This window comes from Ursus arctos, unplaced genomic scaffold, assembly GCF_023065955.2.
Source record: "Ursus arctos isolate Adak ecotype North America unplaced genomic scaffold, UrsArc2.0 scaffold_16, whole genome shotgun sequence".
NCBI classification, from domain to species: Eukaryota; Metazoa; Chordata; class Mammalia; order Carnivora; family Ursidae; genus Ursus; species Ursus arctos.
The window spans coordinates 8,214,384-8,241,042 of record NW_026622830.1 but is presented as its reverse complement, the minus strand read 5'-3'; the positions used below and the strand labels follow the sequence as shown (position 1 = coordinate 8,241,042).

The following is a 26,659-nucleotide window of genomic DNA, read 5'->3' as shown; positions in this document are numbered from 1 at the left end:
TATTTATTTTTTCAAAATATGCAACCATGAGTCACATTGCTGTGGGACAGCAAAATATGTCTTCCGAGAGAAATTTAATGGAGGCCAAGTAGAGAAGGTAGAAAATCCATGATCTGATAAATGGAGACATTGATTACAAAACAAGGGTGACACATTTACAATTGAGTTCCCTCTTCTATTAAATCAATTATTTTAAAAAGAACTATATTTTGCTAACAATATCTAAAATCAGTTTGAAATGTTCACTTATTTGGCTCAAAAAATGAAAAATGAAAAGCTCGGTGATGAGTCAGATGTTGTCTCAATTTTCAAGCCCCGAGAGCAGGGTTTGGTTTGGTTTGGTTTTCTCCTGCATAAATCCGGACTTTAAATTAGTTTGGAAGTCATGAAATGTTAGCTCAAAGCTGAAAACAATTGTTGAAGCCACCCCCCAGGAGTGTATGCTGTGGGGATATTAGCACATGTGCATAAAAGTAGGTGTGCAAGGATGTTCACCGGATTAGTTAGTGAACGACCTGGGATCATGTGCATGAGACACGTGGTGTGTGCTCACTGCATATGGCCTAGAGTTAAAAACAAACATGTTTTCCTCATTGGGCTTTATTCTCTATGAGGACAGATACAACTTACTGTTGTATCCCAATGTCTGGAATACAGTGGGTACTCGATAATTATTTGTTGCATAAATGACCAAATGAAGTGCAACAAGTTGGAAACAAATCCAATGTCCATCAAGAGAACAATGGTTAATCCGAGTATGATAAATCCAGATGATGTGATTCAATGAAGTTGATATAAAGACAGAGGTGGCACGGTATCAGGGATGTAACACCAAATGCCCACAGAGATAGGCCCAGCGACATCAGTGAGTGAGCTGGGTATGACAATGGGAGTCGTGGGATCGTGGTGAGCTGGAAAACCCGTGTCTTCTGTGTATTTGAATTATTCACAATGGCAATATATTGTTATAATGAAAACAAAACAGACTGCAAGACAAGAATCACTAGGATTTCTGCAATTTTTAGGGAAAATCCCCCAAATCATAGAAGCTTTGGAGTTTCAGCATTAATAGAGAGGAATAATGTTCAAGCTCCCAGGCGTAACCCTTCCTGTGGATGATAGATAATAAGAACGATGGACATTATAGGACCTGATGCTACGATTGTTCTGGGAAAATGTGTCCTCTTCTATCTCCACCCCTATCCTAGGGAGAATCAATTATAAAGGACTCTTTCGTTTCCAACTTGTTTCCCTAACAGCTCAGAGGTACCCAGTTTCTATTGCTAGAAAATATCCCCAGAAACCTCTAAAGGATAGCTCTGGAGGGTGAATTTAAGTAATGTTCATTAGAATTCAAGGATTTGGGGGTGCCTGGGTGGCACAGTGGTTAAGCGCCTGCCTTCGGCTCAGGGCGTGATCCTGGCGTTCTGGGATCGAGCCCCACATCAGGCTCCTCTACTATGAGCCTGCTTCTTCCTCTCCCACTCCCCTGCTGTGTTCCCTCTCTCACTGGCTGTCTCCCTCTGTCAAATAAATAAATAAAATCTTTAAAAAAAAAAAAAGAATTCAAGGATTTGATTTGAATGGATGTAGGGGGTGGTTTAGACATCTTCCATGCTTTATTTGGAGGCTCTTGCATTCTCTTGTCTTTAAGTGAAGAAGTCTCAGGTTGGTTATTTGGAAGAGAAAGTCATACTATTTGCTATTCAGGGGAGGAGGGATATCTCCCAACTCCACCCAGAAATGGGAAAGTTGGAATGAGCTATTTGGGGATGCCATTTGTAATGTAGATGGGTTGCCAGAAAAAGGCCAAATGTTCTTTTCTTTCCTGACATTGTGTAAAAGTTGGTTGAAAACTTTCAGATCTTGAGCCCCATTTTCAGTGCCAAATTGCAGAGTAAATGGCCAGGAATATAGATGGGATCCCGGCCACACAGGCTGCTTACTACTAACTCGACGCTTCCTACTCCCTGAGAGTCCAATGATAAAAGAAAATGGCTCCTATTGACAATTTCTAACAGAGTCATTTCTAATATGCCTCAGCTCCCACTGGCAAGCGGCTTGTGTTATGTTATGTTGTTTTGTGGACTAGAAAGAATTCCTTAACAGGCGGAGCCTGTGAAACCAGAGGGTTGCTTTCTCAAAGGATTAAACTCCCAAATACTCCTGAAAATAATGGTACACTATAATGAAATTCTTGTTTTTCATTAAAAGAGAATTAAACCAATGACCTTTTACATGGGCTTTTGCTTTTTGTCTTCCAACCAAGTTGGGTTTTGTTGCATTATATTATTTAAGTTCTTGGATGCTTTGCTATTTAATGTACATGACACTTCAGAGACACCAAAAAACATCTGCCCACATTCTTTCCCTTTTATGCAAGCTAACAGCATGGCAAATTCACCAACTGGGTTATACACGTTCACTATTGGAAAATTATGTTGTCACTTTATAATTGGAATTATTTATAAATCGGCTTTGTCCAAATTTGTGTCACTCACACATCACTTTCAGAATTTTTCTAACATCCGTATATCACTTGGCCTATTTCTTACCTCATCCTTTAAACAATGCCTTATGTTCTTTATGTAAATACATGTATTTTCAAAGGAAACAGCATACCATTACCATCATGAGAAAAACAATATCATTTGCCATACACAGAAGGAAACTCTAAACACAAGTTAAATTGAAAGCGAACAACAATATTAACTTCTGCATGGATGCTGCTGGTCGCCAAACCTCAGGACCCAAGGCCAGCTCTTTCTTTGTTAAAAAGGGAGTTAGCAGGAGTTAAGGAAAGATTAAGGAGCATTCGCAATAAACTGAGACTTGCTCTATGATTGAGTCAGAAGGAGGAAAGGCAATTGTCTCCCTGCACACGACAGATCCCATGTGTATCCCCTCTATGCCACCTACAGTTACGGCTCACCCCACCTGAGATGGGTCCTTCGCTCTCAGAAGCCGATCTGGGCATTTCGGCTTTGCTGTACTGGAAGCAGGTGGCTTACCATTTGTCTGAGAAACGCCATCAGGGAGGTTCTCGGTGGTTTGCGTTCTTCTCGTTTGAGTCTTATTTCTGAGGGTTCAGGTGTGGCAATTCCTTCTTCGTTGAGATCCACTGTTTGCAAGGCTGATTCTACTTCCTCGGACTTTACAACCTCTACTGGTGATTCACACACCACCTGGATTATTTTACCAGGTCATAAGACAGTGGGAAAAAAAAAAAAAAACATTCCCCAAAACAGGCTTTATAAAGGGGGGGGGGGTCCTGGTGGGCCTTTGTCCGTGTGCTACAGGTCGGACCCAGGGATCATTTCTACACAGGCACATCTTCGAGAAGGGAGGCTCAGGTCATATAGTGTGCTTTCAAACAGCCAATTTCTGAAAAAATGCCACATACGCAGACTCGGGAGTGGCAAAAACCTTGCTCCACGAGGTACAAGGCTTAGATAGGAGGCCCTTCCTGGGGACTCCCGCTCACAGCAGGCTCACTACCCCTTCTGCTGCAGGAGGCCCACCTCTTTGCTCTGCCATCAAGGAGACTTACACCTGGCCTGTATAAAAACCAGGAGTCATCATTTCCTTAAAGGTCCAGCCTGAGAGACGGTGAGCATGGCACCTTCCATTGCACGCCCGAAGATCCCACGCACCTGGGAAGACCCGTCCTCTTTGCGGAAAATATAGTGTAAGTCTGCACCGGATTTAACAGACTGGACCTCCTCCTTCCCTTACTTCCGTCCCCACCCTGGGGCCGGTCATTTGCCTTTGTTTCTTAACCAAAGTTCCTGCTTTCAGAAGGAAATGGAACTTGACAAGAAAACCACCATGATGAGGTTCCTGATGGCCCCCAGCAAGGTACCCAGCGAGCTCAGTGCCCCTTGAAGTTCCGTCGGGCAGAAGGGATGGCCAGCAATGGGGGGGTTTGGATGGAAGGTTCGATTCACCTGCACTCTGATTCCAAATTCTGCTCTTTGGCATTGCCTCACTCCCTTTATGCAGTGTTCCAGTCGCATCTGGAACAGTTTCTGTTTTGCATTGATCCCTGCCACGGATTTAATTGGCCCGGAGAGGGCTCCATAATTTCTTTGTTTCCTCAGGCAGGGGCTGGCAAGCGGCTACCAAATCTATCCGAGACTGTTTTAGCACGGCCCCAAGCTAAGAATGGATTTCACATTTTTTTTAAAGGGCTGTAAAATGTTTTTAAAAGATGAAAGACAGGCAACAGAGACTACATGTGGCCTGTTCAGTCTGAAATATTTGGCCCCTCCCACAATGGGTTTGTCATCCCCTGTCTCAAAGGAAGGCACTCTAGAGCCAAAGGCGTCTCTGCATTTGTCTTTGCTGGTGCCGGACCCCCCAGCTTCCTCTGAATCTTGTTCTTGTTGTCAGGGTGTGGGGAGGAAGGGAACATAGGTGTTTCCCAAAACACCTGCATGCCTGTGGAGAAATCATTTTCCTTTCCTTCATGCAGACTATACCACTGGTTTGCACATGACCCCGACGATCCACATTGAGAAGGACCCTTGATTTCTGTATTGTCAACCGAAGCAGAAAGGTGCCCATTAACAAATCAGCATGAGGGAACACCCCAAAATATGGCAACTACGTCACAGCCGTCTCTCCCCACCTTCCACTTGATAACATATTGACATGACTTCTAGCATCTTTCCTCTGTAGACAAAGCTCTAGGTTGGGGAGTCATCCACTCAAAAGTCTGAAGGAGGCAAGGCAGGTAAGATCGGCAGGGATTGACCACAAGACACAAAGGAGTGGTAGGAGTTATGGTGAACAAGTCAGATTGTCCCATCTAAAGAAGGAAAACGCTGGACCACAAGTGTTTGTGAGAAGGCTACTCCTACCATGGGCTGCCAGGCTCTGACCCAGGCCCATCTTGGGAAACCAGGCTGAGACTGAAGCCAGGTGACGCACTGGGATTGGTGGCCAGACATGGTCATGGATTTCTACACCGGGGCCTGATTCAGTTCAACTGCATTTCTGAAAAAGCAGCTGCGGCCCCAAGAATCCGGGGGTAAGCCTGAAACGCAGGCAGGCTGATGTAGTGCTCGCGAGAGCCGCCTACGGAGCTAGCCTGCCTGGCTCTAAGTCTCGACTCCTCCCCTTACAGAGGCTCTAGACCAAGGTTCCTACTCAATATCTCTGTACCTGGGTTTTCTCAATTCTCAACCGTGACAGTATACACAGCAGAAAGTTGTTTGCAAAATTAAATCAGGCAGGGCACATAAAGGTCTTAGAACAGTGCCTGACACATGACAAGCACTCAGTTAATACTAGCGGTTACTTGTGCTTTTATGAGAGCTGTTTATTCCATGGGCCTGAATTATGAGGAATCACCCACCATGCACATGCCCACTTTTTAGAGATAATATTAATAACTACCTCTTACTATGGCTGACATCGTGCAAGGTATTTTTGATATATTACCTCAGTGAATAGTTATTGAATTATTAAAGAGCTCAGAGTAAGTAATATTATCCCTGGCCTAGAGATGAAGAATCTGAATGACTGAATGACTTGGCCAAAGTCATAGCACATGTAAGTAGCCATTTCAATGAGGATAGAGTTGCGAACCGGTAACTGAATACCTAATAGTGACTTTCCTAGTAACGACATAGAACAACAAGTTTGCGAGTAGAGAGTTCTAGGATTGGTTCAATGGCTCCACAATGTCTTTAAGAACCCAGGCTCCTTTTATCCTTTGGCTCTGCCATCCTTGGCATGGGGAGTTTTCATCCTTTTATTTGTTACCTCATGGATATAAAATAGCTGCCACAGTTCCAGGCATCACATCCGCAACCTAATGTCTCAAAAAAGGGAGGAAGGCCATAGCAAAAAGTTTGCTCCAAATGAACTTCTGTATTTTGATTTCCTACCTCAGCATACATTTCACTGGCTAGAAATGGTCACATCCTTACTCCCAAATCATTGTTGAAAAAAATGGGATAATTGCTTTAGACTAATCATGATCAAATACTTTGGGGGTGTGGTAGTTGCCAACTTGCCAAAGATCAAGGGGAGAAGGGTGGAGAAATGGGAAATAGCCCTTAGAGAGGTAATGATCAGAGACTGACTCATTGAATCTTGGTTCAGAATTATTCTGTCATTGAAGCAGCAAGTTCCTTTTTTGTATGCAAGAGCCTGGAGGGAAAATTATATAATAAAATGATCAATTTTTTGATTGCCAATGGTTTTCTTGCGGGGCCTTTAAAAATTTGAATGGTGTCAACTCATAAATCCTAGGCCAGAATCCATTCTTCAAAACACAACTATTTCAGTAGGGGGGAAAAAAAGCCTGGTGCTGGGGGGACGTCTAGAGACTCCCATTAACTTTGAAGTCAGGCCAAGAAGTTGGCTTTCAGCAGCCAAGGAAAATCCACTGATGTCCGGTGTGGAAATCCAGAAGGATTTGAGCTGAGTTAGGAGCTGATTTGCATATACAGACATAGAATTTGATTTTTATTTGGATAGTTTTCTGATATCCTTCCAGGGCAGGATTTTGGAAGAAGTCAATCCCTATTTAGAGTATATAACTGCATCTGCACATTTTAATTTCGGGTACGAGGGATATAATGAAAATCAGATTCGCGCTATACGTTAGAATCAAATCCCCCTTGCTTGATTTCAGGAGGGGATATTAGACTTCGTGTGAAGATGGCCAGTATGTGTAACACAGACAATACATTACAGCAGAAGTTTTTCCTTTTTTTGCCTCAAATATTATACCATATTTACTCTGGGAATTTGGATTATACAACTTTCACTAGAACTGTGAGTTTTGGAACCAGATTTATAGCAAAGTAGATTTCCTCCCCTGACACTTCACCCAAAACACACAATAGTGATGTTAACAGTTTTTACTTTACAAGCTTCTAAAGATGCTGCTTGATTTGATTTAGAACATGATTATTTGATCATAAAGACCTGAGAAAGATTTTATTTTTTCAATCTAGTCACTATTTGCCTTCATTCTCTTCATGGAACCTCAGTTTTATTTGGGGGGACAACCCTCCTGAACGTTAAAGCCTACTTGACCAGGAGGCAGTTGCTCGCGCCAATCGAAGCCAATCCTAGCCAAGGTCTAGCTCCTCGACCAGAGGAGTTCAGGGATGGGCGTATGTGGCAGAATGTACTACTTTCCCTTTTCACTCCGGCTTCCTATAAGGGGATCGTACACCTGTACCCACTGCTGGGTGACTTGCTTTGGCGAATGTAACATGAGCAGACACACCGTAAAGCAAGATGGAGTGGAAGCTCTCGGAGCCTTCTCATGGCTCACCCCTGGTACTGTCTTCTCTCTTGTTGAGACAACTGCACGTCCTTGTTCAAGGGGATGTTTTTCTCAGTCTAGATCTCAGCAGGAGGAAGCCATGGGGATCAGCCACAGCCAACCTATGGCTGCCATGTAGCACGAGTGAGGACAAAAAGAATCATTGCTGTTCAAAGCCATGGCAGTGTGGGCCTTGGATGTTACGGCAACACAGCCTGGCAAGAGCTGACTCATACATAGAGCCTGAGAACTCACGTAAGTCTGTGAAAGAGAATAGACTCCAGGGCCTGCAGGGTTTCACTGGCCCAATCTCTCCTTTCCTCTGGACTGTGTGATGGGATATGAGAAGAAATGTAGCCAGGCCAGCAAGGCTGAGCCACAGAGAAGTCCTGCATCAAGACTGATTTAAAACCAGTGCTTCCCAGTGAGGAGTGCCAATAAATTTCTTTTTTAAAAACAAATCTAGGTTGGGTTGAGTTTCCTTTCACTTCAACTGTGAGGTTACTTACTAAGAGAGGTAAACAACAGAAGTAACTCTGTCCTTCACCCTACAGGTCACTGGGAAGGAGAGATTTTCCCCCCATGAGTTAGAACATTAACTTAATTAAGCAATGGCCAAAATGTTTTCAGATTACAGAATGATTCAGTAGTTTCTGCAGATTTTATTTCTGGTAGGACCAGAAGCGCATTCTAGGAAAAGCACTAAACTTCTGTGGGTTTCAAAAGCCTTATTTTTCTCATGAAAAACTTTGAGAAATGTGGAAATCGCTCTGTCTTATGCTTTGCATTGGTTGATAGACCGGTTATAGAAACTGGTGGTAGAGAAATTAAAAAATGAATTGGGGCTCCTGGGTGCCTCAGTCGTTAAGCGTCTGCCTTCGGCTCAGGGCGTGATCCCAGCGTTCTGGGATCGAGCCCCACATCAGGCTCCTCCGCTGGGAGCCTGATTCTTCCTCTCCTACTCCCCCTGCTTGTGTTCCCTCTCTCTCTGGCTGTCTCTCTCTGTCAAATAAATAAATAAAATCTTTAAAAAACAAATAAATAGGGGCGCCTGGGTAGCGCAGTCATTAAGCGTCTGCCTTCGGCTTAGGGCGTGATCCCGGTGTTCCGGGATCGAGTCCCACATCGGGCTCCTCTGCTGGGAGCCTGCTTCTTCCTCTCCCACTCACCTGCTGTGTTCCCTCTCTCACTGGCTGTCTCTCTGTCACATAAATAAATAAAATCTTTTAAAAAAAAATAACAAACAAACAAATAAATAAACCCAACCATATTTGAGCCAGAAGTTGCGAGTTAAGGGACTCTTACAATATGATTAATCACACCTAATGGTCCGGCTTGGAGGTTTAGAGTACTATACGTACTTTGTTGACCTTTGTTGACCTTTGTCTGTCAAAGGTCAACTCCACATTTTAGCATCTGAGTTGCAAGGGGTTCCTCAGACAGGCGACTGCACACAAACATCCAAAAACAAGTTTCTCTTCAAAAAAACTCAGAACCTCCAAGCTAACTGATGCTTCAGACCTAACCTGCAACATTTAAATTTAAAGTTCAGGGAAAAAAAGACTCACAGAGCTCCTCCTCACATGTTGGTGAAATAGAGGCCTTGACTGCAGAAAAGATCTGGTAAATTCATGAGAATTTTCTGGAATTATGAGAGATCTTAGCTATTCTGAGCTACTAAGTTTGGGCCAAAAGAGAGGGGGAGGGAAGAAAGAAGAAAGAAAGAAAGAGAGGAAGGGAGGAAGGGAGGAAGGGAGGAAGGAAGGAAGGAAGGAAGGAAAGAATAAAAGGAAGGAAAGGGAGAGAAAGAAAGAAAGGAAGAAAGAAAGGAGGGAGAGAGGGAGGGAGAAGGGAGGGAAAGAAAAGAAAACACTTGCAACAACAAAAAAGCAGATCTGAAAGATCTTTCCCCTAACAAGAATTATAACATAGCCATTCTAATTTTCATCCCACATCACAGGCAACATTTCTGGAACGTACTTGGATTCTCTACAGCAGTTCAATGCCAGCAATTAAATAAAAACGAAAACACAAGCCCTATCCAAAGCTAGCAAACAGGAGACACCTAGAAAGAGCCAAACATATTTTGCTTTGGCAAAGTTATCATGATCAGTTTCTCTCTTAAGGAGCTGTGAACTCACTTATCCCCACTTACAAAATCTTCCAAAGACTGCACTTCTTTCAGAGCAGAAAGCTGCTGACTCACGAGGACAATTTATTCATCTCCCTGGAAGATGGTTTGGAAAACTACATTTTTGAGGTGCCTCTGTGTACCATCCCCTTCAGATGTGAACACACTGAAAGTTTGGACAGTGAGGCCCAACCTACGTCTCTCAGGCATAGATCCAAGAAGTCAGCTCTCCTGCCCAAGACCAACAGTCTCAGCATCGAGAGCAGCAAGACGCTCTCATGCTCAGTGCCACCACCTGTCCTGGGTACCACCCACAGTTAGTAGAGAATCTGGGTTGCCATGGAAATAGAGGTGATAGTGCGATCAAGATGGAGGAGCCCAGCGTGCAACATTATTGCCCCTTAAGGATGTGTGAGGATGTTCTTATGCTTGCTAGACTCTTTCAGCCCCCAAATGATAACAAATCATAAAAACATTTGCTCTGATTTCGTGTGTAGTTTGCATTGGTTCAATAGGCGTTACAAATCTTCGCCCAGCATTATTCCCCATTGGTCCCTAATCCCGTGAAAGGGTGAAAGAGTCTACAGCAGATGGGAGACATTGGAGTATGCAAGAACGCGGGACCCCGGAGCTGAAAGGCCCAATGAATGGTCCAGCATGCAGAAGATGAGCATGGAATGGTTCTGCCATTTAATGAGTGACTTACATTCGCCTCTGCCCCTGCGGGGACTGAATCCTCTTTAACTGACTAAAGGGGAGATAAAAACAAAAGTAAGAGTCAGAATGTTACCCAAACAACAGAGTTAGCTGGGCTCGCAGCCCTCCAGTGCCATTCTTGGACATCGAATTGCTTACGCATGCCTGGTCCGAAACGGACTTGAAGGAGGCTTACACGAAAGTAAGCAGTACGGCAAGATAATACAAATAGTTCTGTATTTTTAACGTGCAACGAAGGGAAAATGAACACCCAGATGCAGCCAGGACATGAATGGCGTGAGGAGAAGGGGTTGCTACAGAAAACACAAACCATAGCCTGGGCTGTGGGTCAGCGACGCGTTTGCCTTACCATTTTCTGGTTGTTGATGAGAAGAGAGAAAAGGATTGATCATGCAGGGCACAGTCACTGTTAGGTAAAAACAAATGAGCTGCTCAGGAAAATTCTGGCAGAAAGTCCAGAAAAATCCACGCCATGGTACTCATAGAGCAAATAGGCACTGATGTCAGGAGTGGGGCCTTCAGCCTTATCCCGACCACAGCGCAGTGGCTGGCGTCTGAAGCTCCTCCCTACATCAGCCCTCCATATGGGCCAATGTCATCACTCCAAAGTTCAGTTCAGTTAAAACCCTCCTCTGGAGGCCCAGAGGGCTGGGGTCCAACACACCCAACTTCAAACACTGTGCCTCCCTACAGTAATCCTGGCATTCACAGTCCTGCCTCAAATTAGGAGAGGAGTTGGCCCAATGCTATCAAAGGTCCATGCCACCATCATCACATCAGTTTGCTAAGCTTCAACTTTGGAGATCATCTTTGCGTTTGTTCTTAAATTTGGCAAGGGGTGGTGGTGTTTACAGACCTCTTTGAGACTCAACTCACTTGATAGATCTGGACTCTCTCCCCAGAAAAATAAACACAAACAAAATATTTTGTAAATAATTTTAGGGTGTTCATAGACCATCTCTTCTGGATTCCAGGCTAGGAGCTCTTCCTCACATTCATTCTGTTCCAAGTCCTGTGTTTATTTTTACCTTTAAAACATGCAGTAGGAGGGGAGAAAGGAATCAACATTCATAAATACGTCTTCTGCATTGTGCAAATGGGTTGTATACCTGCGTAGACATTGCAAGGCGGCGGCGAGCTGTAAGGATGGGGACCCTCATTTACACAGCAAGAAATGGAGATACAGGGAGGTGAAGTCGCTCGTTCAAGGTGGTACAGCTAGAAGTGGTGGAAACGGTTCTAAGAGCCAAGTTTTCCCCCTGCCGTGATGATTTCAAGGGTCAGAAACACATTTTTTAGTAACTGTGTGAGCTTCTCTCTCCACGACCAGGTTTGCTTTCTCTCTAGATGAGATTTTCAGCTCGGACCATTCATCAATAGTATTTCTGTTGAACCTGTACTTTGAGCCAGCCTGGATCTCACATGTCATGTGTACCAGCACCCAGCGTGCTTTCCATGCTCAACACACGATGACAAATGAAGGCCTCGGGCAGCTTCTTCCTTTTCTCCTATGTCTCCCACCTTGTAGAAAGCCGACAAGCAGAGGAACCAGGGGCACAAGATTGCAGTCCGCTCTTCTCCACTCCTGGCGAATCCCGTGTGATAGATCAGCTCTCAGATAGAGAGCAGACGACTTGATTCTTCCACAGTGGAAATATGTCCGGGAGGGAAATCTCGGAGACGAGAACAACACTTGCACAGTGGATGGAACAGCTCACTTCAAAGTAGACCAGAGAGGATTTTCAAGTTCAAGTCCCACGTCTGCAGACCGAAAGGTGTTTATTGGGTTCTCAAGCTCACAGTCAGAAGAACCTAATCCGGTGTGGGGCTAATCAGGAAACACACAGAGGGCGGGATTCCCATTGAGATCTCGAATCCAGAAACTTCTGATCTTCGTCGACGCACGGGACATCTGGCTGTTCTCTGCTGAGCCTACAAACTGTCTGGCCTCATTCACGATAACAACAACAAACCCAGTTTGAAACTGAAGGATCCTGTTTGGGCATTTATATTGCTGAGAATAAGGACCCAAACACAGCCCCTGAAACGCATCACTATAAACTTGCGTAGCAAGGGTTCCTGTCCTTTGAAGAGCACATTCAAAAAAGAATGTTTCTTTAAAATATTGTCACATGGTAGCACTTAAGCCAACAGATATCCCGTTGCTAGCGGGTCTTCCGGAAGCACCATTTAGATCATGTGACAGCTGTTCTGAGTTCATGGCTTTCACAGTGGCCCTAAGACCTTTCCTCAAGCCTAGACATTTCAGCCCGCCTTTCAAGTGCTTCCAGAATGGTCCAGCCATATGCCAGACTTTCTTAACCAGGATTCCCAGGGATTCTGGGATCCAATACAGGAATCTGGACTTGAAACAAGTAACTCAGATGATTCAGAGGATTTTTAAAGTTCTCTTAGTCTTTTTGGACCTACCCCGACTGCTACCTTTTCTAAACACCCATAGCATCTGTAACCTGCACCCCACACACGAACACTGGATTGCAACATCCTTGGTTTGGAAACGGGGCCCGTCACTTTGCATTCATTTTCCCACTCCGTCCTCCCAATAATCACGAAAGGTGGGTGTCACTGCCTGCTTCCAGAGCTGAGGAAAGCAAGGCACGCGGGGTTTAAGTGACCTGCTCACGTCCAAACAGCCAGTAGCTGTCGGAGCTGAGATTGGATGATGTGTCTCTCTGGCTTCAGAGAGCCTGTTCTTTTCCACGGCGTCATGTGTGTCGTCCAAAGGAAAGCAGGAAAATGCTATTTTGAAGATATTCCAAATGTATCGTTTACAAATTGTGCGCACGCACACGCACACGCACGCCTATACACTTGCACGTGTAGGCCTGTGTATCCACCTTGTTCCTCCAAATGGACTTCAGGTGTTTCGATAGTGATATAATTGAGTCTTAGACTTGTTTTGTGCCTTGGGTGCTGTTGGCACCTGACGCCACACATGGATATTTAATCAGACCCAGCAACTGTTGGTTCCTGAAGAAAGGATGAAACTGTTCGTTGAGCACTTACTATGTCTGAGGGTCTCTCTGGGTACAGTTAGTGGATTGGCGTAACAACGCGGTGGGAGAAACGTGTCCCTATTTACATAAAAGAAAACAGAGTCTTTGAGGGGGCCAGCAATTTGTCCAAGGCTATGCGGTCCAATCTTTCTGATTCTGTCTGTTATGCAAGACTTGCTGCGTAACAGAATTTTTCAAGATCGTCTATTCCAACCCTTTCCTTCAACAGATGAAGAAAAAGAAACTCAAACAGGGTGAGTAACTGTTGTGAGGTCATAGAGCAAATGGTACCCCAAAGAACCCACAACAATAAGGGACATAGGTAGAGTCCAGGTAACTGGATTTTAAGCATTTTGGGGGCAAATACACACCATCATTTGAAATTAATTTTCTCAAAGGATATTTGTGTTATTTTTGTTTTATAATAAGAACAACTTCAGCAATCAAGAGTATAGATAAAAATAACTTCTAATTTCATAACCACAGCATGTTAGGGGGAAAATTTTATTTCTGATGTTCTTATTGTAGACGTATACAGTTCAAGGTCAGTTTGTTTAAAAGCTTCCCAGTTAAATGAGGAGAAGAAAGAGAACTTGGGTTAGTGGAAAGATCAAAATTTTCGGGCATTTCTCTTTGTTTTTCAAAATTTTTACAACAGTGAGTTTATCACCAAAGCTTATCTAATTTAAAGAAAACGAAGGTTTTCATTTTGTTTTCGACAAGCACATAAGTCCCCCCTTGAGAATGTAAGCTACAAAAGGACAGCAATCTCTTTGCTATCTTTTCAACACCTTAGCACAAAGCATTTGGCACCAAAACCCAAAACAACAACAACAACAGAAAACCAAAAACAAAAAACAAAAAAACTCAGCACAAAGGAGACTGAAAATACTCTCGTGAAGAGTATTCGCTTGTGTGAATCATCCCTATCTACTTCCATAGAGAGCGGTTCTTTCTGATCGGGTGGAAGAAGGAAAAGAAAGATTTATGGGTGATTTGGGTTTTTGCTTCTCTTTATTATTTTTATAATCTGCTAAGGAAATAAAGCCAGATAATGGTGAAAAAGGAAAAAAAAAAAAAAACCAGTGAGACTGAACTCTATGAAATCTGACCATTGGGGGAAGAACATCAAGTGGTCTTGTCTTTTTTTCTCAATGGAAATAGCTTGAATTTCAAAGAGGAACCAATATACGCCTTAGAGACCAATATATGCCAAAGATAAGGGCAGATGGAGTATTTGAGGCTTAGTAGCTTAGAAGCTTCCCTAACTGTTGGGCGTGGAGAAACGAAGAAGTGGGCCTGGTTAGTGTGTCCATGCTCCCAAGCACACAGGAGATAAATGACATAGGTCGGAAGGACCATTCATTGGCCACTTTTGTGCTAGGCCCGGTGTCAAGGGTTTTGTAGGCATGATGTCATCGAGTCTTCATTTCTATGATGAGGTACTGTGATTATTTACATTTTACAAATTAGAAAACTGAGGCAGTTCATCGAGTCTCATCTGTCCGATGCCAAACTTTTAACCCTTCCGTAAGTGTTGCTCAAACTTGAGTCATTTGTCAGCCTCCTATATGGTTTTGGCCACGTTTTGTGTACCATCTGTGGTGGCTACGGCGTGTGCTGCTCAGATTTCCCTGCTGGAAGGACAGCCCCTGACCCGCACTTCCCCGGCATCCGCTAGAGTTAATGCTGAGACCACGCTCTTGCTGCCTGCTGCCAGGCAATGACTGAGCACAGCAGGGTACTGGGCCGTTCTTGCTCCACACGGAACTCCCCGTGGGTGAGCTCTGCTCTGGGATTCGCCATTGGCTCAGCACCACCTTTAATCTGTGGCTTTTCCAACCTTCTCCTCCTTCTTTCCCTCTCTCCCTTCTGCCGTGTCAGACCCTCATGTGGCCTGACGCCTCTCTCTACCTACTCTTGTCCCCTCCCCTTTATCCTTCACGGTGTTTTCCTCCAATAAATCTATTGCACATCAATTCCATAGCAGCGTCCCTCTTTAGAGGATCCAAATTTACGATTATGTACTTAAGATCAGTACCATCCATTATGTGACACTTTCCTTTTAAGTGGATTACTTTTTAAACTGAATATAGATAGTCTCACCTTTGGCAAAATATATATTAAATCTTGAGTTTAATGTGCTAGCTCATTTTTTCTAATGCAATTTAAATAAATGTAATTTTTAAAATAAATGACGTTTGAATATGGGTTGGCTAAGTCATCTGCCTCGCCACCAATATGCACATGTAATTCACTTGGGAAATTTTCCTACGTTATATTGCTGATAAAAGGTTTTTAAAAATAAGTAATTGGTGGTTGGGAAGGAAGGAGGATTAGAACAGAATGCCAAATGACATCACCCAAAGTTTTGGTTAAGTACTTGAGTCTGTGTTCTGGGCAGAGCCCAGAAGGAAGATTTCTGTACAACAGAAAGCCAACAGAAAAGAGTTCCAGAAATCCAGCTGGATTCTGGACCAAAGAATTAAACGAACACCGTAGGGGCATCTGTATTTATCACCAGCCTTGCGCTGCGTGCTAAGTGGCACGGAGGTTTTGATGAAAGTACTAATTCAATTTTTTTTCAGCTCTATGAATTATATTCAACTCTCTCACCCACGATGTCTTGCTCATCTTTTGGCCACGTTTAAAAGAGGCAAGAGCTCTAAACATGTGTGGCAGCTGGGGTATGCTCAGCAATGATGATCAAGGACTAGCTCGCGACTGACTCAGCCCCACCCACCGCACTCCCTTGTGCACCACCGCCATTCTAGAGGGAAAAAAATTAGACAATGTTTTGAATGCTCCTATCACAGAGCGCAGTGTGGCTCGCGCTGGTGGTGAATGGTGGACACCTTGGTTTTCCAAAAGGAGAGGGAGCCTTAGTGGTTCATAATGACTGATTATATCTTGCTGGGGAAAGAGAGAGGGAGCCCAGAGGTGGTTCAGCTTGCTGGCGGGGATGGTGCTCAGAGGAATCCAGGAGGAAGCCAGAGTACTAAGCCAGTTTGGAAAGAAAATGAAATCACGAAATACCACAACTGTCTGTCATGAACCAGAGTAACTCCAAGAATGAAAAAATCTACTTGTTTATTACCTTTTCTTTCCCATGAAACACACGCTCCTAACACCATAGGCGCTTCATTCTTCCCAGGAGTAAATGACAAATCTTCAACTCAATGACTAGTTGAGTCATTTTGCGGAAGAAAAATAAACTCTGTACTTGGTGAGTACATGGATTAGCCAATTGAAATAATTTCTCTAGCCGCCCTAGCCACAACCACTCTGCAAATCTTGAAAATAGGGCTTACCTTCTTCCAGAACAGTTTGCTCAGAGGCAGAGAGGTGGGTCCCCCCTTTTCCTTGGCAGCTTCCTTTGCAGTGTCGGTGGATGTAGGGTTCTTGGCTGCCCCTCCAGTCTCCTGGGATATAAAGTTCGCTTTGTCGGACTTGACGTCAGATGAAGTGGCAGGCGACTTTTCAGCACCCTACCGAGTTAAAAAAAAAAAAATGAGAACGATTCCAGGATTGTAAAAGTGAAAGATCTCTTTTTTAATAAGCATAGTCTGGGGTTACACGTGTTAATTTTCTTTGTTATAATTTTCTGTGCTTGCAAAGATTCATTGTGAATGTGCATTGGTGTTAAAATTTTGGAAAAAGTCAAGATAGTTTCCTTTTGCAAAAGAACATATCATGTTCATGTAAGTCATTAGGAATCAGGGTGCTGGTAAGAGGCACTTTCCTGGGAGAACGTTTGTTTATATCAAGGCCATCGGTCTTCAAATGGTTTTGATGATGTTCCCATCAGTAAAAACAGTTTGAGTGTACACCGCCAATACATGCGTGTTTGCTTAGATTATAAACGTGCACTATTTTACTAATCCAGATGTGAAATTAAAGGAGGTTAAAATAAACATAAGGGACATCATTTCCAACTTTTCACTTTGATTTAATCATCACAAAGATACCAGTGCCAGGCACTGTTCTAAACAAGTGAATGTTTTGACAAGAGTTCTGTGAGGAAGGAACTGATTATTATGTTCATTTTACAGAGAGGGAAATTTCGGTCCCAGGTGATTAAATAACTTTCCCACGACTACACTAATAAGGGGACAGAGTTGACATTGAAATCTAGGGAATCTGATACCCAAACCCAAGCTCTTACCTCCTCCTTTATACTCCACCCCCTCCAGCAAGCCAAGGTCTCCCCACTCCCTGTGCTATTGTACCCATCCAGGGAGAAAATATCTAAAAAAGCTTCACATTGGGAAGGGGATAATGACAAAAAGGCTGAGAAACACATCCACATTCATCAGTTTCATTGGGAAATGGGCAATCCTCTTCTCTTTGCCCTGAGAAAATAGCCAGAGACTCTTGAAAAACATTACAAGGAGATAACTCCATTATACATAGAATAATTTAACTGTAATATGTTTGTGTCATTATTTGTTGAATACGCATCTCCCTGCCCAGACCATGAGCTTGGAGAGTAAGAGCCATTGCCTTGGATGTCATTACATCCGTAGCTCCCATAAGGCCCAGTATCTGCCATGAAATGGGCATTAAATAAATAACAAAACAATTGCATAGAAAGGACCAGAGAGAAATGCCTACAGAGGATCCTGCCATGTTATGTTTCTACCCACCCTCCCCCTCCTCAGTGGGCTGTGGAGCCACAGACTACCCACAGTCTTTCCTCCCAGCCCATCCACCTCTTCACCTCCCAAAAAAGTGCCCAGATGGTGTTCTGCCAGCATCAACTGAGTATTAATACTCTGTCTGCATTATGGAAGCGATTACAAAAACTCCGTGATTTTGGAGTCAATCTCATGGATAGGGTTGTCAGAGTTAGCCAATACTCTCAGTAATAAGAATATAAGATACCCTATTAATGTGAATTTTAGACCAATGAAGAATAATTTTGAAGCATAAGAATGTATATCCCTAGAATTGCCTGGGACAGATTTATACTAAAAAATTATTTACTGTTTATCTGAAATTTGAATTTAACTGAGTGTCTATATTTTATCTGGCAACCCTACCCATGAAATTCTAACATATTAGATTTGGAGATTGCATATCAGATGACCTTACCTTCTTCCTTCACAAGTGTTCACTTGTTTCACATTTGGGCGTGGGAGAGGGGAGGGGTTAGTTAGATGTAAACATTACACTGAGAAGTAGAAAACAATGAATATGGGGCAGAGCTTAGGAATTACATGACCGGCTACTAATATTTTAGCTGCCCTGCAGAGAGGGTGGGCATCGGGAAAACCTGAGTGGGGAGACGAGCATTTTTGGACATGGCAAAAAAATAAATAAATAAAAATTCTAAAACAATGCCTGGCCTTGCGTGCACGTTTCATGTTCAGTGTTTGAAGAACATGTGAGAAAGTTTGATTCTGAAGCATAGCCTGTGATTGAGCCAAGAGAAAAAGATCCCAGTTCAGCAAAGGAAAGCTGACACGCTAGTTAGAACAATAAGCTTATTTCACTTATTAATTTCAGGACTCCCCCACTTTTTTACATAAGAAAAAAAAATTTTTTTTAACAAAATTCTTTTTATAGTAAGAGAAATTGAGATACAGAGACAAGAATCTAGGAGTTGATCCCAATCGGTCACCATTGCATTTTTTTCTCTTGAGTTGCAAAACTGGAAGATGATGTTTTTATCCCTGAATTTGCTTGACTTTCCTCTTTTCTGTCCTAGGTTACAACGAAATTGAGGATGAGCGGCACACCTTCTCTAACCAGGCAACAGTCTGTCTGGTCCGTGTTAGTGGCCCTATTTTCCTATCTTTTTGGATGACAGAATCATAAATGAAGAAAAAAGAGGTAAAAGCCAAGAAGCCCCACCGAACTGCAGCATAAACGAGAACCGAGAACATTTGGGAATTATCTCCTTAAAGTCCAGAGAAGGGGGCTTCTTCTTCCTAGTATTTCCTCTGAATCCTATCTTCGCCCCAAATGCAACTCAGTGGCAGGATGGGAGGCCAGTGATCTGCGGGAGACTTTAGGATTATGGAACGTGGGTGGTCCCCTTTTTGTGGAGGAAAGAGATTCTGGAGGCATGAAACTTAGCTGTGCATGGAATGAATGCTGCCTGAAATGCAGCTAGAAGAGGGGAAAGTCATACACTTTGTAAACTTTCAAGGCCCCTGACTCTCAGAAGCCGCAAGTGGGAATTGAGGGGGATTTCTCTGCACGAGGTCTATGACACATTTCACTAGCAGTTACCAAATGGTCTCCCATGCACAGTAGCACCCCTTTTTCATCTCCAACCCTCCCCCACTGCAATCTCTATCCCTCCACCCCCTCCGTCTTTCCAAAACAAAATAAGCCTGTATGGAAATTAAAGGGTGGCTTCATAACACAGTTTGCTTATGCAAATACAGATTCAGCCAGGAGATCTTTCTATGGAGATTTTATTTGCATACACAATCCTGGGGCTATAACATCCAGCTGGGCAAGTTTTTTTTTCATAAATGCATTCAACTTAGTGGAGAATGGCTGATATTTTAAACAAATGTCCAAGCATGCTGGCCCAATTCAGGGATCTTAACTGCTGGTTTCAGACAAACACTGGTGTCTTCTTAGACATTCAAAGAGTGAAATCTCCACAAGTGACTTCTGTGTTGTCCTCCCTTCCCAAGGACATGGAGCTAGAAATTGCTCTGGCTTCATTCATTGTTTTCTTGTGCTTGGGCTTTGATCTGGGTTTAGTATGAGCTTAGTTAAGACTGAGAAGGGATGGAACAGACCACAGAAAGATGAAATTATTTTCTTGAGGTTAGAAGAGTATTTCCCAAAGCGTAGGAAGCATACCATTGGTGGCATCCCAGGTAATTTTAGGTCATGCAGAGATAAAACATTAAAAAAACATGAAAATGGAGAAAATACTTTTTTCTCCCCCCCAACTCTCTTCTAATCTTTCTAAGAACATCGTTGGGGGGGTGCTTCGTCTGGTGCTGGTACATCTTTAACATTTTTCTATTGCTGGCAAATTGTATTTTAATAAAGCTAGAAAGGCCTTTGACACAAACAAGGTAGCTAGAATGCAATTTTATTAGCCATATTCATGGTTACCTCTTTATGAAAAATGACTCGATATTTCCACGTATCATGTAATATGAAGTTTTCTTTAAAGATACCTTTAAATAGGAAATGAGCCCTTTTTCATGTAAAAAGATCAACCAGCTAATACTATATCTGACAAAAACGATGAAAATGGTATGCACACTTCGACATTTGGGCAACACTGAGTTAGAAGGATAATTTCAGAACCCTGGTCCACACTAGGAAGAAACTGGTCAGATGCTTCTGTATAATTACAGAGACTTAGAAGAATCATTGAAATTTGATTCACGTCATTTTTAATTCCCTTTCAGGATCCCAGCCACACAAGGCTGTCTTCCCTGCAGGAGAGCTGAGGGGACCCAGGACAGCCACGTTACATATGGTGAAGACCAGGGTTCCTCTTCTTCTTTTTTTTTTCCTTTCTAATTTAACAAGATACAGACCTTATGCCTAAAGAATTTTCTAAATGCGAATCCTAGCCTGGGGCTATGCAGGTGCTTTTTCTTGGTGCCTTTAGCTTGGTTCTCACAGGTCTTCCGTCCAGCTTGGCCATCACAGACACTTTCTGCTTTGGATGCCTTTCGGGCAACAGCAGTCACAGCTTAGAACTTTGTTTTTAAACAAAATCCTTGTTTTTTTTTTTCGGCCTGTCGTTTTTAAGTGCATTGACACACTTTGACGATTAACTGCTGGTATATTACCCCCATCCCCCAACCACAACGTTCCCATCATGTGAACGTTCATCTTTTTTAAACTCTCAAAGACAATTTGCTACCCAGTAGATTCCCAGACCATTTCAAGTACCTGTTGATTTTCAACAGGGCGACCTATTTAAATGACCCAGATTAACCTAAATCCATTTGCTAAAGACAATGACAGGATATTTAAGCTCTGTCTATATGATGCAAAATATTTAGATGAAAAAAAAAGATAACATAGTTTTAAAGGTCTAAATATTCTTGTCACATGGGAAAGGAAAAGATACATGAAAACGAACGGTTTATTTTTACATCCTGGAGTCAAGACAAGCACTGCCTTGAGTGGCTTTCTTTCTCCAACCCATCTTTTATTCAGGATTAGAAACTTCAGGGAAGCGGTATCATTTGCAAAAATTTCAACTGACTTCTAGATGGGCAGATCTCCCAGGCAATAGAAGTGTCTACTGTGCGCCAGTCCACTGAGCCAAAGTCAGGGGAGACTGGAACTGCAACAGCCCAGTGACAACCATTCAGAATTGTCCACTCAAGTCACAAATGGCGGGGGATTTTGCGCGGCGCATGGAGTGTGCTCAGAATTGTCCGGGCCAAATGGGAAGATGGAAAAATAGTGTAGATGTTTCAAAAGCAAGAATCCAAGAACTTTGGTAGAAAGGATGTTAAAAACACAGGTTTGTGGAAAGAGGTCGGTTTGTGTCATAGACAACCTACATTCACAAAACCGTCTCCGGAGACTCAGCTCCATTAGCAATGACCCTGACCTCTCTGGGCAGGCTAGCGAGATTTTATCAACTAGGTACGTGCAGTTGGGGCCACATTCTGGAGGGGAAGAGTCCTGGTGTATGAGCAGCTGAAGAGAATGGGCGCATCAGGTCACTTGGGAAGCCACACAACACACCCACATACCCCACTATTTATAGCCTATTGTGCTGACTGTGTGACTTTCAACAATGCAAGACACAGAATCGAAAGAGAAACATTTGGACCCAACTATTCATTGAACTTGACCCGAGCTGCCTTATAGCAAAGGACTAATTTTATAGGAAAACGCATGTAGATACCTCAGGTAAATATTTTTTTCTAATGGAAGAAGAACATTCTAGAAGAAACAATTGATACACTACAAATGTCATCATAGCATTCAATACATCTTGCAGTGATTATGGAAACAACGATCACCTACATTTGAATAGAGTTCCACGGTTTACCAGGCATTGTCACACCTTCCTTCAAGGCTGGGGTGGGGAGACAGAATTTTTATTGTTCCAGTTTTACAGATGTTGGGATTTGGATTCAGATAGCTTGGGATCCCATCACACAGCTACCACATAGCAGGCTGGAGCTCAAACTCAGGTCTTGAGATAAATTCTAGGATCCTTTTCCCAACCTGGCCCCTTCAAATATTGGTAACAGATGTTTCGGGCTGGCCAAGCCATTTATTGGGTCCCAGGGTCTTTCAAAGCACTCTCAGTTATCAAAAGAAGGACGCAAGACACTTATCCGTCACCAAGTTAAACTTTCCTCACGATTCCCGTGAAAGTTAAACCATGTGTTCCATTAGGGATAATCAGTTCTGTCAAGTGTAAAGGAAAACATCTCTAGAAAGTAGTTGTTCCAAATAAAATTTATTTTGAGGGGAATTGGTTGGATCTCTAGGATGACAGTGAAAAAATTTAGGCTCTCTAGGGCATCCTAACTCTAACCATGTCTTCCCTTGGCAAGTGTCCAATGGTGACTATTTCATTTCACCGAACTATTGCCTTCATGGTGGAGATTTATTTTTTTCTAAATTACATAAAAAACAAGGAACATATTTTTTAAAAACCAAAAACAGAGCGGTTTACGTCCACTTTAAATTGCATCTCACCTCTTTCTCATTTCCAGTGGCCAATTTGTACTATATTCCCATATCCCCTGGGTCTCTCCACACACAATTAAAAAGACTAACATGATATATGGTTATTAGTATTCTGTTCTTATTTTATATAAGAAATTGGTGACTGTGACATTAATTATCCAGAGTTAGCAAATATTTCAAGCTTTCCACTAAAATTTTCATTAAAACACTTTAAAGACAATCTAACAGCACTATTAAATGGCTAAATATATATATAATATAATTATATATAATATTTGTAATATATATTTATATATTATATAATATTTATACACATTATATATATTATATATCACATGTATATAAGTACACACACACACACAATTCAAGAAACAAAGCAGCAGACACAAATCGAAATCCAATCCCATACACAAACCCAAACATGAACATATTTCAAACTACCTACCGTGTCTTCCAGATCTTTTTTTGTTTCAGCTTTGCTAGGTGAAACCTTAAAAGTTTAAGAAAACCAAATATTAAAAATCATAGCTAGCCCTTTAGGGTGATTTGATTTCATAGAGACATTGTTTTGGGGGGGTGGGTGATGGACTTCACTCCGCAGGTAAAGAAAGTAATGAGAAGTCCTTTTCAGTACAGAAGCATTCTACCAAGTTCAGTAGAAAGCCAAGGACTTTTGGATAATTTCTAGGTATAAAAGAGTTTAAAAAAATTAATGTTTTATACTGAAATGCATCAGAACCTTATACATTCACGAAGAGTTTGACCACATTCAATATCGTCTTCTGGAAGGCCACAGACTTTCCATCACTTCTACCACTAATGCAAACAAATGCACACCCGTTTGGTGTTTGTGGCCTATTCTGTTGACTTGTTTTTACCTTTTGAGGCTAGTCTTAGGCTTTGGAATGAACCCAAACACACTTGGAGCTGGCCGTTTGATTATGCATTCATTGATTCATTCATTCATTCAGCCCTCTCGCAGGTCTGGCGTGGGCCAGGCTGGGGCTGCCATGAGGAGCCAGAGACAAGCAAGTATTAGAGGACATGGGTCCCTGCCTCTTTGTCGTTAACATGGTAGATGTCGATGGAACAAGATAGGAAGTGATTTCTACAGTTTTATTTGCTATCTGAATGGCAAAACTGCTTTGATAGGTCAACAACTCAAGGGGCTTTTTTCCGATTATGTGTATGATCAATGACCATAAGACATGGGGCTGCAGGAGAGTTGCAATCCAACCCAGCTCATGTCACCCAGTTTGGGCACCTGCTGTTTGTACCACAGTTCCTGGCTCTGGGGACTCCCTCACTGAAAGTTTGATGTGACCCAATTCCCTTGCAAAGCACATCTCATCCCTGTTCTCCAATGTTCCAGCTGCTCCATCATGATCTCCCATCGAATACAATGACAAGCACATATTATTCGCAGAATTAACACAACTTTTGAGCAATAGGACCAAGGAAAGAAGGGGCGGCAACCACTCACCAGAGTTTTAAAGAAGCTCATGATGGAATTATTATTCTCGGTTGTATTCGTGGTCTCAGGGTCCTCCTTTGCAGTCTCCAGTTCTTCTGGGTCCCCAGGAACAGAGCAACTCTCAGTGGGGATCTCTTGTCCTTCCTTCCCCTTGCTGTCCGCTATGTCCTAGGTGTAAAACAGAGTTTTCACCATCGCCACTGGTTGAATGTGGACTCTCACAGTAATAGCTTTTGCTTCGCACCCCTTTCTCCCTTGCCCCCTAATTCCAGCCATACTTCTTCTGCCCACGGGTGTGCAGAACAATCAGGAGCTTATCAGAGTCGCTCACTCTTCCTTCCCCTCCTCTGCTTTCTAAGCTATTCAGCATTTGCAGCCAGTCGGAGGGACATTGTTTGGAGCCAGAGGGTAACAAACATAGCAGTACACGTTGCCTCCCAAACAAAACCCCTTTTCTCCCAATTCTACAAAGAGGTTGTGTATGATGCCAATATTCCCCAACTTTATGGTCACCTGGTCTAATGATCTGTACATTATCCCCAGAGATGCCTCCATTTGACTTCCCACAATCCCCACAGCGTGGATCATATCAACTTTTTAAAAGTAACTGACTGTTTTTTTAAAGATTTATTGACCCACTTTAAAGAGAGAGAGAGAGAGCATGAGCAGGGGGAGGGGCAGAGGGAGAGAGAATTTCAAGCAGACTCCCTGCTGAGCGCAGAGCCCAGTGTGGGGCTCGAACTCACCACTCCGAGATCGTGATCTGAGCTGAAATCAAGAGTCGGATGCTCAACTGACTGAGCCACCCAGGTGTCCCTAAAAGTATGATGTTTTAAAATAACAACTCCGTTTTGGGGATCTGGGAGCTTATTGGTGCAAGGGATGTGATATAGGGACTGATTTTCTCCCCTAACTCACGCAGGAGGGTAGGAAGCATTCCAAACCTGTACTCCTTTCCCCAGCTCTACGCCCATGACCCTGGGCTAAGGCAGGTTACTTCAAACGCATCCATTCTCCACTGACGTCTTTCTGGGTCCTGCCGTCCACAGCACCCATGTATTCCCTTCTCTGAGTTTCTATACCCCTGCTCTCCTCGGCGCTCACTTGGCACATGGGTTATGTACACAAGACTCGCCGAATGCCAGAGGCCAGACCAGAATAGTCTGCATTAAAAATGGGGCTTTTGTGGAAGGGCTATAAAAATACAAAAACACATTTTGATGAATATTTGAAAAGGTAATAATAACGCATGCATCCCACAGGGTTCCCTCAGCCCCAGCACTCTTTCTAAATGGAGAGGTGCTTCTTGTGAAATGCCCCATAAAGATCTGGAAATTTGTAAAACTAAAAGCAGCTAAAAGCCACAGCGGTAACAAACCTGTTAGGTTTTCCAGCTAATTCCAGACAAAAACTGTTCTGTGTTGGAAGAGACGCTCTTTTAAAAAACAGGTTTCTAGGGGCGCCTGGGTGGCTCAGTCGGTGAAGTGTCTGCTTTGGGCTCAGGTCATGATCTCTGGGTCCTGGGATGGAGTCCCGCATCCGGCTCCCTGCTCAGCGGGGAGTCTGCTTCTCCCTCTCCCTCTGCCCCTCCCTCTGTTTGTGCTCTCTCTCTCTCTGTCAAAAAATAAATAAAATCTTAAAAAAAAAATTAAAAACAGGTTCTAATATGAGTTGAACTTTCTTTTTTTTTTATCCAAGGTATATTTCAGATCCACATTGTTAAGACAGAAGGATGGCTGAAAATTCTGTTTCTAGCCGATGAGTGCTGGTATACCCACAGGTGCTCGCACTCGCACAAAGTTACTGTTTCAGTGTGCTTTCAAAAAATATTCCTAGCATTAAACCTTTGGTACTGTGGATATTTTTGCTTAGGTGAAGCCGAGTACAAAGAACATTTGAAATAAAATTTGAAATAAACAAATATTACAGAAATAATCAAACAGGTGTTTTGGAAGATGAGCTGTTATGAAAGTGTTACAAGGAGTAAAGCTAATAGAGAAATGCCCCACTGGGTCTGACTTACGGTGTGGCCTAGGACAAAGTTACTTCCATTCACTCATTGCCTCATCTGCATTCAGTCGCTATGCGGGGAACTTGGACTAGGGCCCAAACTGCAGAGAGACCACAGGGTGTCAGCCCACGCTCCGGGGCCAGCGGCCCGGACTCCACTCCCTGCTCCAGCACCCACACCTGTGCAGTCCGGGGCATGTTCCCGAACATCCGTGCACTGGTGTGCTTATCTATAGGAGGATAATGAGTAACACCTGCCTCTTACAGTCATGGGGGAAGTAAATGGGGGAGTCCACTCACAGGACCCAGGACAAGGGCCTGGTAAGCATTCAGTGAACGCTAGCTATTCCACAAGACCTTCCTGTGGCTGC

The 26,659-nt window shown here is 43.1% G+C and overlaps 1 protein-coding gene across 2 annotated transcripts in view; it reads right to left on the bottom strand.

Annotated features, from left to right (window-relative positions):
* The window catches only part of BCAS1 (brain enriched myelin associated protein 1), a 91,575-nt gene that overhangs the window by 15,231 nt on the left and 49,685 nt on the right, over window positions 1-26,659 (bottom strand). The window contains exons 5-10 of one of the 2 annotated variants that reach the window (XM_057312461.1): window positions 24,288-24,446; window positions 23,250-23,294; window positions 20,674-20,808; window positions 16,465-16,641; window positions 10,126-10,167; window positions 3,012-3,185 (exon numbers count right to left, since the gene is read on the bottom strand). In XM_057312461.1, coding sequence (XP_057168444.1) covers window positions 3,012-3,185; window positions 10,126-10,167; window positions 16,465-16,641; window positions 20,674-20,808; window positions 23,250-23,294; window positions 24,288-24,446 — 732 coding nt within the window. The remainder of the gene's footprint in view (window positions 1-3,011; window positions 3,186-10,125; window positions 10,168-16,464; window positions 16,642-20,673; window positions 20,809-23,249; window positions 23,295-24,287; window positions 24,447-26,659) is intronic. The other variant, XM_057312462.1, reaches the window with a different exon arrangement.